The sequence below is a fragment of the Schistocerca americana genome, chromosome X (assembly GCF_021461395.2).
Source record: "Schistocerca americana isolate TAMUIC-IGC-003095 chromosome X, iqSchAmer2.1, whole genome shotgun sequence".
In the NCBI taxonomy this organism is placed as follows: Eukaryota; Metazoa; Arthropoda; class Insecta; order Orthoptera; family Acrididae; genus Schistocerca; species Schistocerca americana.
In genome coordinates, this window is record NC_060130.1 from 473,796,242 (window position 1) to 473,813,065 (window position 16,824).

Below are 16,824 nucleotides of genomic sequence, written 5' to 3' on the forward strand. Positions count from 1 at the left end.
TTTATCTTTCATTTTTATTTTGTGAACACAAATAATTTAATGTGAGTGAGTGGTGTGAACACTCAGCATCACATGTGGATTATGTTCAGTAGTTAGAAAGATTGTTAAGACTGTCGAGTACTTCCCTTCGGGGGACAAGTTTTGCTACTGATGATAGAGAAAGTTGTTGCAGAAAATAACATCTGTGGGTCTTAACTTTGGCCCATCTATTTATCTTTCTGTAGTTTTAAGCTTTTTTGTTTTGTTTTAATTATGCATTACTCTAACCTGAAAAGGTAATTTATCATCTCAAAATTGTTACTTTTATGCTGTATTGTGAGTACTTCCTTCACTACTTGTCTGAAATACCCCCTATACTACTCTGATTACAGGAGTCAGTTCTTGTGACAAGACTACCGGATAGGCCTCAACCTTCAAATGAAGACAGTAGTGCTGTAAGTAATGCAATTGCCAATTCAGTAGTTCAGAAACTGTTAACTAATTGTTATTTCTACATCTGCATTACATATACAATCTCCACATGCCACTGATGTGGCACTTTCCAACACAAAGTGAAAAGGGGTATCCTGAACATACATCCACAATACCGTCCTTTCTGACAAGGTTGTTCACAGAATAATGGTGACCCTTATACTGGAGTTCTTCAGCAGCTTTTGCTGCTGGTTTTTGAGCAGTGGCTTGTATCAGACATAAGACCCAGGAAATTTTCTGCAGTATTCATAGACATCAATCCTAGACCATGGTGATCATTTATATGAATATCAAGAATAGAAGTTAATTCAGTATCAGTCGCTGTGACACTTTCTTCTAACGTTTAAAAGATTAACTGTTTATTTTGCTTCAAGCTATATGGCATGTGGTGTTGTGTAGAGGTTAGGAGCACTGATTTGCCTGCTCTGAGTTGTCAATTCAAATTGATCGCCAATAGTTAATCCTCATTTGTTATTTATCATTTCTGGAAGGTTCTTGAAATTTCTTATGTTTGTAATGTTTGCATATATTGGAATATTTGGTGTTTCTATGAAAGAGTTCACTTCTGTTCTCTCTGTACATTGGAGTATACAATAAAAATGCTGTCAGTGCTAAGTGTTACATTTTACTGAAGATGCAACTTTTGAATTTGGGCAGTGTGACATTGTTTGGTGGAGATGTTGATTACTTCAAAATATGTGCATCACCAGAATGTAAGCAGTACATTATTCCCATGGTCTATATATTCAGGAAACCAATCAATTCAAAAAGAACAGGAAGTCAGGCAGCCAACAATGTTTTCTGGATTTCTGGTCAGGGCATGACTAAGTCTGCAAATACAACATGTAGGATGACACGATGAGCTTGGCAAATGTGTACTTTTACTTGAGTTCTCAGTCCACCAGAGTCCCAAGAAGAATGAAGAGGAGTGTGATAGTTGGGATAAAGGCCGTGCCAAACCAAAGAAAACAGTTGGTGACAATTACCAGCAACTCTACCTAGTGGGAGAACTATTGCAAAGCAGGTGGCACTGGCATGCAGAAGGGACAGTGTTACAGAATATTATGGCCCTATGCCACATTGTAAATCTGAATATAAAAGAAGCTGACAAAACCTCACACTTTGCAGAAGGTGTGCTGTTCGTGTGGTAAAGGATGTGATAACAACAGAAGAGTTTATGAAGTGGTGTTAGAGAAATGAGGGAATGCAGAGAAAAGAGTCAGACGAATGAGTTATGTCTTGACTCGCAAATGTGGTAACTGTTGCATCTGTGGAAGACCCCCATGATCTTGCCTCTCACATATACTCGGTAGTGAGAGTGTGGATTCAGCATTTTATGACAGCCAGAACTGTGAAACTACGTACACAAGAGGTAGCAGCCATGTACCCTGACCCCATGTGAGGCCGATGTAGAGTATTTTAAAGCAGAAGTTTATCAATTTTTAGCACCAATCTGTGCCACCAGTCAAACATGTCAGTAAAAATTCACTTGGCCAACTTAAACTTAAACCATAACCATCACATGACAACCCAACACCTGCCCAAAGCAAGTACAACCATCTCCTAAAGATGTATTCAACATCTATTACACCACCAGCTATCAACCATCACAACAGTTCTATTCACATCATTAAGCTGTAGGTGATTATAGTGAACAGTGGGACAAATCCCATTATAATATCTTGGCTGAGATTGTTCCCCAACATTCCATAGCCACTCCCCATTGTCGTAGAGTGGTACCAGCCACTCACCTAGTCCCTGAATTCAGGAAAACTAATTGAAACGAGCATCTGTGTAGGTGAATCCACCATAAGAGGGAACCCTCCATGTGTGACAGTCATTAAGATGTCAGGAAATGTGATGGAAGTCATCATTGACAGCCAACCCGTCTAGGAGCTAGGCAACTCAGAGGTTTGTTTCTCTGTAATGTTGAATGCTTCTCATTGCCAGCTAAAGAAGTTGTATTATGTGATATGATTACAATTGTGTTGATACTTGTAAATGGGAAATATCCTCAGCCAAGAGAAACATGATTTGCAAGAATAACTATCACTATCGGAACACAGTCCTTCACATTTGTTGTGCCAACAGAATGTAGTCATAATATCATTCTTGGATGGTACTTCTTGCAGGCATCACGAAGCCATTCCAGCAAGTACATAATAAACATTGCTGTGGATGTGTGTTGTTGATGCATTTTTATCCCACAATGATCAACAACAAGAGTTCCAGTCACCAGGCTAGATACTCACTTTTACTGTGAAGCTTTAGCCAATTGCAAAAAGGTACTCAGGCCCATAAAAGGAATCTACATGATAGTGATGATCATAAGCACTGCAGGTGTTCAACGAGAACTTAGTCTCACTAACTGTGATAAATTGCCACAACTCATCCCTAACAAGAGCAGCCAAAGCTGTCCCAGGTGGGCAGCTGAGTGCCATTGATGAAAAGAGTCATGCTGTTCTACGACTCTGGACAATGCAGGGGAGGAAGCTACTGCCGAATTACCTATGGGATCTGGCCTGAGGAAAGAACCGTGTCAGCGAGTGATAATAGTTTTGTGTTAGTTTTCGAGTGCTTTCAATTCCGGAGTGGAAAACAGACAGACATAATGTGCTAATGGTAAAACACCATTTTAAGACTGGGACTCGTCCTTCACTTAGCCAGCAGTCATATAGTGTGTCGCCAATTGAATGACAGATAACGCAGCTGGAGTGGAGAAGTTACTGCAACATTTTATCACTAAACCTTCAGAGAGTCCTTGGTTCTCTCCCATGTGAATAGTGAAAAATACACATGACACGTGGTGTTCCTGCATTGTGTACTAACCATTGAACTATATCAAGAAGAAATACAGCTGTCCATTCCAGCCATTGATGACAGCCTAGATTGCTGAAAAGTAGCAAAGTTTTTCTTAACTATCACATATAGACAGGCTATTGGGAATCTGAGGCTGACAAGGCTGATTGGAGAAAGATTGCCCTCATAATTCCTGATGGTCTGTATGAGCTCAGAGTTGTGTATTTTGGTCTGTATAATCCTCTAGCCACAATTGAACATATGATGGACAGCTTGTTTCAACACCTTATATGTACAATATGATTTTGCTCTCTGGAAGACATTTCAAGAACATGTGAGCCACCTCAGAACTGTGGTGAAGTATGTTCATACTGAACGTCTTCCCCTGAATCTGTTAAAATGTTGAGGCATTTAGTTAATGGCATTGGAGTCCATCCTGATCCAAAGAAAATAAACGCAGGCACAGATTTTCCATCTTCTCAACATGACTGTGGTGGGAGAAGTTCCTTCAGGATGTGCTGACCCTACCAGTGATTCAGAAAGGACTTCTGCAACAAGGGATGCCCATTGCGTGAACTGCTGTAGGGAGATGCAGAATTTTCCTAGAATGAGGTGCAAGAAGATCTTTTCTTGTCCTTAAGGAGGCATGTACGTCACCTTCAGTCATAGCTTTTTCTGATAGGAATATCCAGAACTTCACACCAACACTAGCATTGATGGGTTAGGTAAATTTCTAGTACCTGTTCAGAAAGGTGCCGAATAGGTGACAGCTTATGCTTCCAGAGTATTCTCCTCCAAGTCTGAGATGAACTAATCTCAAACCAAAGGACTGCCCTGAATTTGTTGCTGCCATGAACAAGGGCATCTTTATTTACTAACCAGCCAAATCCGGCAGCACACAGTCTGCACATCATTCTTATAAAGTTGGGTACCCATATGGTAAAGAGTGTTATGTCTGCACTGGCTTCAAATATGAAGTGTAATTATTAGCAGCCTTTGTTTGTACAGCCAAGAGAATGCTTCAGGCCAGAAATCTTGAGAGTTTGTTTAGAAAATTGATGTAATGTGTAAAATAAAAAGTTATGTGAGAATTTTCAGCTACCAAGTTTAGAGTTAAATAATAAAATATTAAGGCAGCATGGCAAATAAAAGAAAGAGTCTTAAAAATGAATTTTACATAATTCGGTAGAAAGTACTAAGAACAAATTTCAGAGATATCTTCATTATTTATGTCTTTGCCTTTTTGTAAGTGTGTTTGTGCTGTGTTTCTGATGAAGATGTTATTGATGGGATATTAAATACAGGTCTTCCTTCCTTCAATTGCCTGTAGCCAATTTTTAAATACACTAGGCAATGACATGTCAGGCACCTTAGTGTACTGTGAATATAGTTTATACTTGTAAATTTGCACATTACACTCATATATTGAGATGAAAGAAGGGCGAACCTTTAGGTATCCGAGTGGCTTGAAGTTTTTCTCTGAAGTTATTGTGCCATTACAGTGATTTTATCTTTTATTTTTCTGTCATGAACTTCAGCAATTTATGTGAAAGAGTGGTGTGAACATCTCACCACCATATGTGGATTATTTCAGTAGTTAGAAAAGTTGTTAAAGCTGTCGAGTACTTCTCTTCGGGGGACATAATTCTTGCTACCGATGCTAGAGAAAGTTGTTGCAGAAAGTAACACTCGTAGGTTTTAACTATTTGGCCAGGCTATTTATCTCTCTACAATTTTTAACATTATTTGTTTTGTTTTAATTATGTATAACACTTACCTGAAAAGGCAATTGCTCTGATTACAGGAGCCAGTTCTTGAGACAAGATTACCGGATAGCCCTCAACCTTCAAAGGAAGACAGTAGTGCTGTAAGTATTGCAATTGTCGAATCAGTAGTTCAGATACTGTTAACTGATAGTTATTTCTTCATTTGAATTACATGCTTGAATACATATCTATGTATGTAAATACTCCACATGTCACTGATGTGCCACTTTCCGACACAAAATGCAAATGGATATCTTGAAACTCCATCCGCTGTAGTGTCCTTTCTTGTAACGCTTTTGACAGAATGATGGTGACCCCTACACTGGAGCTCTTCAGGTGCCATTGCTGTAGATTTTAATTCATAATTTAAGCAGTGGCTTGAATCAAACGTAAGACCCAGGTCATTTTCAGCAGTAGTCATGGGTGCCACCCCTAGTCGATGGTGATCATTTATTTGAATATCAAGAATAGAAGTTAATTCATTATTTGTCACTGTGACGCATGGTTCTAACTTTTAAAATATTAACTCATTATTTTGCTTCAAGCAACAGCATGGAATGTTGTGCGGAGGTTAGTGGCACTGACTTACATACTCTGGGTTGTGTGTTCAGACTGACCACCAATAGATAATGCTTATTTATTATTTATCATTTCTGGAAGGTACTTGACATTTCTTAAGTTTGTAATGATTGGAATATTTGATGTTTCTATCGAAGAGTTCAGTTCTGTTCTCTCTGTACATTGGTGTCTACAATAAAAATTATTTTAGTGTTAGGTGTTGTATGTCACTGAAGATGAAATTTTTTGATATGGACTTGTTTGTGGTTATGATGTGGCATTGTTTGGTGGAGATGTTGAGTACTTCAAAACATGTATATTACTGGAATATAAGAAGTACATAATTCCGACGTTCTGTTTATTCAGGAAACCAATGGATTCCAAAAAACCTGGAAGTTGGGCATCCATCAATGTTTCCTGGAACTTTCGGTCTGTGCCTGACAAATTGTTTGAAGGGGCTCACCAAGTTAGCAAGTACTACATGTGGGATGACACAATAAGTTGGGTAAATGTGTACTTTTTCTTGAGTGATTAGCCCACCAGTGTTCTGAGAACAATGAAGAGAAGCTTGATAGCTGGGATAAGTTCCATGCTGAACTGAAGAAAACATTTGGTGAAAATCACTAGCAGATTTGCCTAGTGGAAGTTTGACCCTAATGCCAATTGTTAAATCAGAATACAAGAGAGCTTACCAAACACATACTTTATGAAATGTGTTCAGCTCTTGAGGTAAAGGATGTCACAACAGCAGAAGAATTCATGAAGTGGTGCCAGAGAATTGAGGGAAGATTGAGGGAAGAGAAGAGAAAAGAGTCAGAGGAATGAGATCTGATTTGACTCCCAAATGTGGTACCCGTTGTAGTTGTGGAAGTCCACTACGATCTTGCCTGTCTTATGTGACAGGTAGTGCAAGAAGAGATTAAACATTTCATGATAGCCGGAATGTCAGACTAACAACACAAGAGGTAATGGCCATGTACACTGACCACATGCCAGCAAGTGATAGATGATGTAAAATGTGACAGACCTGTCCTCAAATTTAGGTGATAATGAGTTGAATGAGGCATGTGTTCTACGATTTTGTGTTTTGTCTTCACTCTACCTCAGCTCTTAGGTCACCGCTTTCAGTATGTTAGAGAATGTCTGGCTCCTCCCATTACTCATTTTATAATCCACCGATCTTCTTTTCTGTACTTGCCTCTCAGTGGCTGCCCATATCAGATGTCATTGTTAGTAATGGTCTGCCTTGCCTCACTTGCTCCATTGCCCCATTCAGAGGAGTCCTGTGTGTTGATATAAACAAGAGCACAAGGGAGAAGCTCCTTTGGTCTCACATAGTCAGCATATGGGTGCTGATGACTGCATCGTTGAACCGCTCGAAATCCACACACGCACGCACGCACACACAGTGTGTTAAAGAATAAGTTTCTCAGTCTTCAGCACCAGTCTCGGCCACCAGTGAAACTTGTCACCATGAATTGATTTGGTCAACTTGAACTAATACTGTATCCAACACATGACAACCCAGCACCTCACTAAAGCAGGTTCAACCATTACTCCTGCCAAGGATAATGCACCGCTGAGAAACAGACATTTGGAGAGCAGGAGAAACAAGGCAGTTTGTATCCACTGTAGTCCACCTGGACACAGTGTATACTGTAGCAGGGGAAGAAGGCAACTGTTTGGCAATTGTTACACCACCAGATGTCAACCATCACAACAGTTCTTTTCATGCCAGCAAGCTGTAAATGATTACAGTCAACTATGGAATGAACGCCATTGTCATACCGTTGTGTAGTTGTTCTCCAAAATGGTGTTGCCATGTCCTGTCTTTGTCAGAGGTACCAGCCACTCTCCTAGCCACTGAATTTGAAAAACTAAGTGAATCGACCATCTATGGAGGTGAATCCACCACAGATAAAGATCCTCCATGGATGACAGTCAGTATGATATCACAAAATCTCATTGACATCTTCATTGACGACCAGCCTCTCTATGAGCTAGCCAATTCAGAGGTTTGTTTCTGTGTATTGTTGATTGCACTGTGGATCATCCTTCAATTAGCCAGCAATCATATAAATTGTTGCCAGATGAATGATGAATAACACAGGTGGAATGGAGAAAGTGGTGCAAAATGTCATCATTAAACGCTCAGTGTGTCCTTGGTTCTCTGCTATGGTTGCTATGGTCATAGTGAGAAACACACATGGCATATGACATTTGTGCATTGACTACTGAGAACTGAACTATATTAACAAGAAATACACACTGTGTGAACAGAAGTATCTGAACACCTGGCTGAAAATGAGTCACAAGTTTCTGGCACACTTCATCGATAATGCTGGAATTTAATATGGTGTTGGTCCACTCCTAGCCTTCATGACAGCTTCCACCCTAGGCATATGTTCAGTCATGTGCCGGAAGGTTTCGTGGGAAATGGCAACCAATTCTTCAAAGTGTGCTGCATTGAGGACAGGTATTAATGTTGCTCGGTGAGTCCTGGCACAAAGTCGGTGTCCCGAAACATCCCAAAGTTGTTCTACAGGATTCAGGACAGGACTTTGTGCAGGCCAGTACATTACAGGTATGTTATTGTCTTGTAACCACTGTGCCACAGGTTGTGCATTATGAATAGGCGCTCAGTCGTGTTGAAAGATGCAATCTCCATCCCCGAATTGCTCTTCAACAGTGGGAATGCAGAAGGTGCTTTAAAACATCAATGTAGGCCTGTGCCGTGATAGAGCCATGAAAAACAACAAGGGATGCAAGTCCCCTCCACATTGTGTACCGTAATTTGTCACTCCACTCAATAATATTTCACTATTCAATCATCAAATGTTTATGCTCCTTACACCAAGCGAGGAGTTGTCTGGCATTTACGGATATTATGTGTGGCTTATGAGCAGGCGCTCAACCACAAAATCGAAGTTTTCTCACCTCCCGCCTAAGTGTCATAGTACTAGACTCACTTCAACTGTCTGCGATCCCTGTCAGTCAACAGATGAGTTCGACCTCTACATTTTTGTGCTGTACATGTTCCTACATGTTTCCACTTCACTATCACATCGGAAACAGTGGACCTAGGGATGTTTAGGAGTGTGGAAATCTAGAGTGCAGACGTATGACACAAGTGACACCCACTCACCCTACCACGTTTGAAGTCCGTGAGTTCCATGGAGTGCCCCATTCTGCTCCGTCACAATGTCTAATTACTACTGAGGTTGCTGATATGGAATATCTGGCAGTAGGTGGCAGGACAATGCACTTAATATGAAACATGTATGTTTTTGGTGGTGTCTAGATACTTTTGATGACATAGTGTATTTCTCCATTGCCAGTTGTTGATGACCATCCAGATTGCTCAAAAGGAGCAAATTATTTCTAAGTTAACGACATATAGACAGGCTATTGGAAAACTGAGGTTGATCAGGCTGACATGACAAAGATTTCCATCAAAACTCCTGACAGTTTTTATCAGTTCAAAATTATGCCTTTTGGACAATATAATGCACCAACCGCATTTGAATATACACTCCTGGAAATTGAAATAAGAACACCGTGAATTCATTGTCCCAGGAAGGGGAAACTTTATTGACACATACCTGGGGTCAGATACATCACATGATCACACTGACAGAACCACAAGCACATAGACACAGGCAACAGAGCATGGACAATGTCGGCACTAGTACAGTGTATATCCACCTTTCGCAGCAATGCAGGCTGCTATTCTCCCATGGAGACGATCGTAGAGATGCTGGATGTAGTCCTGTGGAACGGCTTGCCATGCCATTTCCACCTGGCGCCTCAGTTGGACCAGCGTTCGTGCTGGACGTGCAGACCGCGTGAGACGATGCTTCGTCCAGTCCCAAACATGCTCAATGGGGGACAGATCCGGAGATCTTGCTGGCCAGGGTAGTTGACTTACACCTTCTAGAGCACGTTGGGTGGCACGGGATACATGCGGGCGTGCATTGTCCTGTTGGAACAGCAAGTTCCCCTGCTGGTCTAGGAATGGTAGAACGATGGGTTCGATGACGGTTTGGATGTACCGTGCACTATTCAGTGTCCCCTCGACGATCACCAGTGGTGTACGGCCAGTGTAGGAGATCGCTCCCCACACCATGATGCCGGGTGTTGGCCCTGTGTGCCTCGGTCGTATGCAGTCCTGATTGTGGCGCTCACCTGCACGGCGCCAAACACGCATACGACCATCATTGGCACCAAGACAGAAGCGACTTCCATCGCTGAAGACGACACGTCTCCATTCGTCCCTCCATTCACGCCTGTCGCGACACCACTGGAGGCGGGCTGCACGATGTTGGGGCGTGAGCGGAAGACGGCCTAACGGTGTGCGGGACCGTAGCCCAGCTTCATGGAGGCGGTTGCGAATGGTCCTCGCCGATACCCCAGGAGCAACAGTGTCCCTAATTTGCTGGGAAGTGGCGGTGCGGTCCCCTACAGCACTGCGTAGGATCCTACGGTCTTGGCGTGCATCCGTGCGGCGCTGCGGTCCGGTCCCAGGTCGACGGGCATGTGCACCTTCCGCCGACCACTGGCGACCGATGTACTGTGGAGACCTCACGCCCCACGTGTTGAGGAATTCGGCGGTACGTCCACCCGGCCTCCCGCATGCCCACTATACACCCTCGCTCAAAGTCCGTCAACTGCACATACGGTTCACGTCCACGCTGTTGCGGCATGCTACCAGTGTTAAAGACTGCGATGGAGCTCCGTATGCCATGGCAAACTGGCTGACACTGACGGCGGCGGTGCACAAATGCTGCGCAGCTAGCGCCATTCGACGGCCAACACCGCGGTTCCTGGTGTGTCCGCTGTGCCGTGCGTGTGATCATTGCTTGTACAGCCCTCTCGCAGTGTCTGGAGCAAGTATGGTGGGTCTGACACACCGGTGTCAATGTGTTCTTTTTTCCATTTCCAGGAGTGTATAATGGACATCATTCTTCAACACCTTATATGGGCAACATATTTGTGCTGTCTGGATGATACTGTCATTTTTGGAAGACATTTGAAGAACATCCGAGCCACCTGAGAACTGTGCTAAAGTGTATACACACTGAAAGCCTCCCCGAATCTGAAAGACTTCCTATCGTTCGCCTGAAAAAAAGGAAAAGAAAAAAAAAATTGTCCAGTTAGTTGATGGCAATGGAGTCATCCTGATCCAAAGAAAATAAAAGCAGGCACAAGATTTTCCACCTTCTTGGCACAACTGTGATGTGAGAAGTTCCTTCAGGATGTGCTTACCCTACCCACGCATGTCCATTGCAACAACTGCTGCAGAGAGATGACAAATTTTTCTAGAGTGTGGTGTAAGAAAATCTTGACTTGTCCTTAAGGAAGCATGAACTTCACCTACCATCATAGCTTTTATAGTACATGTTGAGGAAGGTGCCGAATAGGTGATAGCTTATGCTTCCAGAGAATTCTCCTCCAAGTCTGAGATGACTACTCTCAAACCAAAAGAGTGCCCAGGAACTGTGGGGGTAATGAACAAGAGTATCTTTATTTATTTGCAAATTAGTCATGCCAGTAATGAACCAAGATTCTCTTTTCTAGATGATGAGCATAATGAATCAGTCAGATTGACTGGTTGTTTGTATGCTGAGGCTTCAGGAGTATGGTGTCACAGTGGTGCACAAAACCACATACAAACACAATGATGCTGTGTGCCTTTCAAAGATTTTTTTTAAAGTGGTGATCAGATGTCAGACTGGTTTAATGGAGCATGCTATAAATTCGTTTCCTGTGGCGATCTCTTCATCTCAGAATAGCACTTGCACCTTAGAGCCTTAGTTATTTTTTGAATGTTTCTCAATCTCTATCTTCTGCTGCTGCTTTTACCTTCTGCAGGTCCCTCTAGTACCATTAAAGTTATCGCTTAATCTCATAACTCATGTCCTATTGTCCTACTTATTCCTCTTGTTAGTGTTCTCCATACATTACATTCTTCAACTGTTCTGTGGAGAACCTCCTGATTTTTTACCTTATTAGCCCACCAAATTTTTTACATTCTTCTGTAAAACCACATTTCAAACACTTCGATTATCTTCTGTTCCGGCTTTTACACAGTCCGTGAGACACTATCGTACGTAGCTGTGCTCCGAATGTGTTTAGTCTATTCAATAGATCCTGTAATTCATCAGCAAATCCCCGATCCTTCCCGTCACTGTTTATTTGATGTATTTACTGATCAGTAGAGGTGAAAGATTATGTCTCAATCTTACACTCATTTTAATGTGAGCACTGCTTTCTTTGTTTCCAGTTGTATTGTTCCCTCTTGTTTCTTATACAAATTGTGTATTACCCATCTGTTCCTATAACTTACTCCTAGTTTAAATGAAAATGGTTAGTTGTGGTGGATGGATAAATTGATTTCACAATTGTCTATTTTTCTCAGAATTTCGAACATCTTACACCATTTTACAGTGTCTTAACACTCTTTCTTTGTTGGCAGATCCAATGAATGTGTTTCGATTTTTCTTTGATATTGCTTTGATTGTCAAGCATGTCAGGACTGCCCCCATTTTACCTTTCCCTTTCCTAATGCTGAACTGATTGTCATGTAATAGATCCTCTGTTATCTTTTCCATTCTTCTGTATATTATTCTTGACAGCAACTTGCATACATGAATTGTAACCCTGAATGTCCAATAGATCCCACACGAATCTGCCCTTGGTGTCTTGGGAAATGGAAATGTGTAGGCGAGAATTTTCCCAAAAGGCTAATGGTATGTCACTAGGATCATAGATTCTACACACCAGGATGATTAGCAATTTTGTTGCCACTTCACCCAATGATTTTAGAAATTCTGATGGAATGTTATCTTTCACTTCTGATTTATTTGATCTCAAGTCTTCCTAAGGTCTTTTAAATTCTAACACTAATACTGGATCCCTTATCTCTTCCATATTGACTTCAATTTCTTGTTCTGTCATGTCATCACATGACTCCTCCCCCTCATAGAGCATTCTGTGTACTCTTTCCATGTATGTTCTCTCTCCTCTGTATTCAACAGTGGAATTCCCATTGCGCTCTTAATGTTGCCACCCTGCCTTTTAAATTCAGTGGAGCTTGTTTTGACTTATATATGCTGAGACAGTCCTTATGATGATCATTTCTTTATGGATTTCTCCATATTTTTTGTTCAGCCATTTTGCGTTTGCTTCCTGCCACTTCCTGTTTCTCTCATTCCTGAGTGATTCCAGAGCTCTGCAGCATACAACGTGGTGAAGCAGTTAACATCACTTGCTGGCATCTGGTGGATTGCGAGGCTGAACCTGACCACCAGCAATTACTTGAATTTACTATTTTTTAATTCTAGTTCCCAAAATTTCTTATGTTTGCATATTCTGAACGATTCAACAGTTTTGTAAATAGCAGCATTTCTGGTCAATGATATTTATTTCTATCCTATCCGTACATGGGTGTCCATAATAAACTTGCTTACAGTGCAAAGTGATGTTCTTCATTGACAATGCTGCAAACATATTTCAACTTAATTGTGGTTACGATTTGACAATGTGCCACTGCTGAATTTATTAATATATGGCAATGAGGGAATAAAGGAAAAGCCTAGAAAAACATGCCTCATTTAAAAGTCTGGAAGTCAGTAGAAAAAGTTCAAATGATGTTGGTTTGTTGTGGTGGATGTTCTGGGTGGTTGTAATTAAGGACATACAAAAAACAAAGTAATGAATAAACTGCAGAAAGAAACAAATTATAATTCCCACATGAGAAAATAACATTCATTAATTGTGTACCATATTTACATTTCAGGTTAGAAACACTGCTCACTGTGGACAACCATCTGCATCCACAGACAGCCTGGAACTGCGCTAGAGATACTGTTCCACAGCTTATAGAAAAGTGTATTGTTTGCCAATGAGGTGTATAAATTATATATCCTCACCCACTTTTGGTTGTTTCAACCATCATCAACTGGAGGAGAACATGATTAAATGTGTTGGTTTAGAAAAGCGTATTTCTCATAGAAGACACTTTCATACACCAACTGTAGCATTGGCAAATTTAAAATGCATCATAATCAGATTTTGACACACTTGTAAAAAACTTATATAAATTAAACATGTACTCCTGACTATTAACTATCAAGATGACGTATGTACTTCCTATAAGTTCTTTTAAGAGTTTGTCAGACTTGTATTGTGTTGCATTTTCTGTTTTGCTAATGCTACATATGGTATGTGAAAGTGTCTTCTATGAGAAATCTGTGTTTCTAAACCAGCAGATGTTATAATTTTTTCATCCAGTTGATGATGGTTGAAAGAACTGAAATGGGTGGAGTAAATAAAATTATACAGCATATTTTCCAAACAAATATGCTTCTGTAGAAATATCTTGCTGCTGTAGCCAGGTACCTACATAAATTGGTTTCACAGTTGTCTGCAGCACTTTTCAAATCGTAGACCATGGAATGTTCAGTTGTCATGACACTGTTTGTGCACTGCTTGAAGACTGCACAATTCATCCAGCATTCTCGGAGATTCCAGCACTAACTTCTTCAACAATTTGTGGTGCAACTGTCCATTGACCTCTCCCAGGAGTAACTCCCAAATCAGCAGTTAATTCTAGCTTTTGATTCATATTCTTGAACCCCAGTGTGGAAAGTGAGCATCTCCGTATTCCTTCAATGGATCACTATTCATGAACAGCAGCAGCAGTATTGCCAGTGTTTTGGTAGAATGGCTTTTGAGAAAGACCTGCTGACATTGTGCAGACCCATATTGACCTTCTGCAACTGTAATGGACACTGATGCTGATGTTTCAACCCTATTGACATTCCAGTACCAGTGCCTAACAGCAAGTTATGACACCAACACTACTAACCATGCAAATCCTGCAGCACAGTCTGCACATCATTCTCATAAAGTTGGTCACCCATACGGTAAACAGTGTTATGCCTACATTGGCTTCAAATATAAAGTGTAATTATTAGCAGCCTTTGTTTGTGCAGCCAAGAGAATGCTTCAGGAAGGAAATCTTGAGAATTATTTAAAGAATTCAAATGATGTGTAAGATAAAAATTATTGTGAGAATTTTTTGTTACCATGTTCAGAATCAAATAATAGAATATTAAGACAGCATGGAAAATAAAAGAAAGAGTTCTTAAAAATGAATTTTACATAATTCGGTAGAAAGTACTAAGAACAAATTTCAGAGATATCTTCATTATTTATGTCTTTGCCTTTGTGTAAGTGTGTTTGTGCTGTGTTTCTGATGAAGATGTTATTGATAGGATATTAAATACAGGCCTTCCTTCCTTCAATTGCCTGTAGCCAATTTTTAAATATACTAGGCAATGACATTGTGAAACACCTTAGTGTACTGTGAATATAGTTTGAACTTGTAAGTTTGCACATTACACTCATATATTGCGATGAAAGAAGGACGAACCTTTAGGTATCTGAGTGGCTTGAAGTTTTTCTCTGAAGTTATTGTGCCATTACAATGATTTTATCTTTTATTTTTCTGTCATGAACATAAGCAATTTATGTGAAAGAGTGGTGTGAACATCTCACCACCATATGTGAATTATTTCAGTAGTTAGAAAAATTGTTAAGGCTGTCGAGTACTTCTCTTCGGGGGACATAATTCTTGCTACTGATGCTAGAGAAAGTTGTTCCAGAAAGTAACACTCATAGGTTTTAACTATTTGGCCAGGCTATTTATCTCTCTATAATTTTTAACATTATTTGTTTTGTTTTAATTATGTATAACACTTACCTGAAAAGGCAATTGCTCTGATTACAGGAGCCAGTTCTTGAGGCAAGATTACCTGATAGCCCTCAACCTTCAAAGGAAGACAGTAGTGCTGTAAGTATTGCAATTGTCGGATCAGTATTTCAGATACTGTTAACTGATAGTTATTTCTGCATGTGCATTACATGCTTGAATACACATCTATGTATGTACGTAATCCACATGTCACTGATGTGCCACTTTCCGACACAAAGTGGCAAATGGGTGTCTTGAAACTCCATCCGCTGTACTGTCCTTTCTTATAACGCTTTTGACAGAATGATGGTGACCCCTACACTGGAGCTCTTCAGGTGCCATTGCTGTAGATTTTAATTCATAATTTAAGCAGTGGCTTGAATCAAACGTAAGACCCAGGTCATTTTCAGCACTATTCATGGGTGCCATCCCTATCCAATGGTGATCATTTATTTGAATATCAAGAGTAGAAGTTAATTCAGTATTTGTCTATGTGACACTTTCTTCTAACATTTGAAATATTAACTCATTATTTTGCTTCAAGCTATACAGCATGGAATGTTGTGGAGAAGTTAGTGGCACTGGCTCGTGTACTCTGGGTTTTGTGTTCAGACTGACCACCAATAGTTAATGCTTATTTTGTTACTTATCATTTCTGGAAGGTACTTGACATTTCTTAAGTTTGTAATGTTTGCATATTTTGGAGTATTTGAAGTTTCTATTGAAAAGTTCAGTTCCATTCTCTCTGTACAATGCTGTCTACAATAAAAATTATTTTAGTGCTAGATGTTGTATGTCACTGACGATGAAACTTTTTGATTTGGACTTGATTGTGGTTATGATGTGGCACTGTTTGGTGGAGATGTTGAGTACTTCAAAACATGTATATTACTGGAATACAAGCAGTACATAATTCCCACGTTCTGTATATTCAGGAAACCAATGGATTCCAAAAGAATTTGAAATTGGGAATCTGTCAATTTTTCCCGGGAGTTCTGGTCAGTGCCTGACAAAATGGTTGAAGGAGCTCACCATGTTAGGAAATACAACATGTGGGATGACACGATAAGCTAGGCAAATGCGTACTTTTACTTGAGTTCTCAGCCCACCAGTGTTGTGAGAAAAACGAAGAGAAGCTTGATAGCTGGGATAAATTCCATGCTGAACGGAAGAAAACTTTTGGTGACAATGACTTGCAGATTTGCCTTGTGGAAGTTTGACCCTAATGCCTCTTCTTAAATCAAAATACAAGACAGCTTACGAAACACATACTTTATGAAATGTGTTCAACTTTGTGTTTGTGCTGTGCTGTGTGTTTGTGCAGTGTTTCTGATGAAAATGTTATTTATAGGATATTAAATACAGGACTTCCTTCCTTCAATTGCCTGTAGCCGATGTTTATGTATACTAGGCAATGACATTGTGAAACACCTTAGTGTACTTAGGTAGCCTAGAGGCTTGAAGTTTGTCTCT

The 16,824-nt window shown here is 40.4% G+C and overlaps 1 protein-coding gene across 1 annotated transcript in view; it reads left to right on the forward strand.

The window, feature by feature from the left end:
* Positions 1 to 16,824, forward strand: part of LOC124554842 — a 511,599-nt gene that overhangs the window by 386,870 nt on the left and 107,905 nt on the right. Inside the window, exons 33-35 of the mRNA XM_047128504.1 lie at positions 372 to 434; positions 5,075 to 5,137; positions 15,388 to 15,450. Coding sequence (XP_046984460.1) covers positions 372 to 434; positions 5,075 to 5,137; positions 15,388 to 15,450 — 189 coding nt within the window. The remainder of the gene's footprint in view (positions 1 to 371; positions 435 to 5,074; positions 5,138 to 15,387; positions 15,451 to 16,824) is intronic.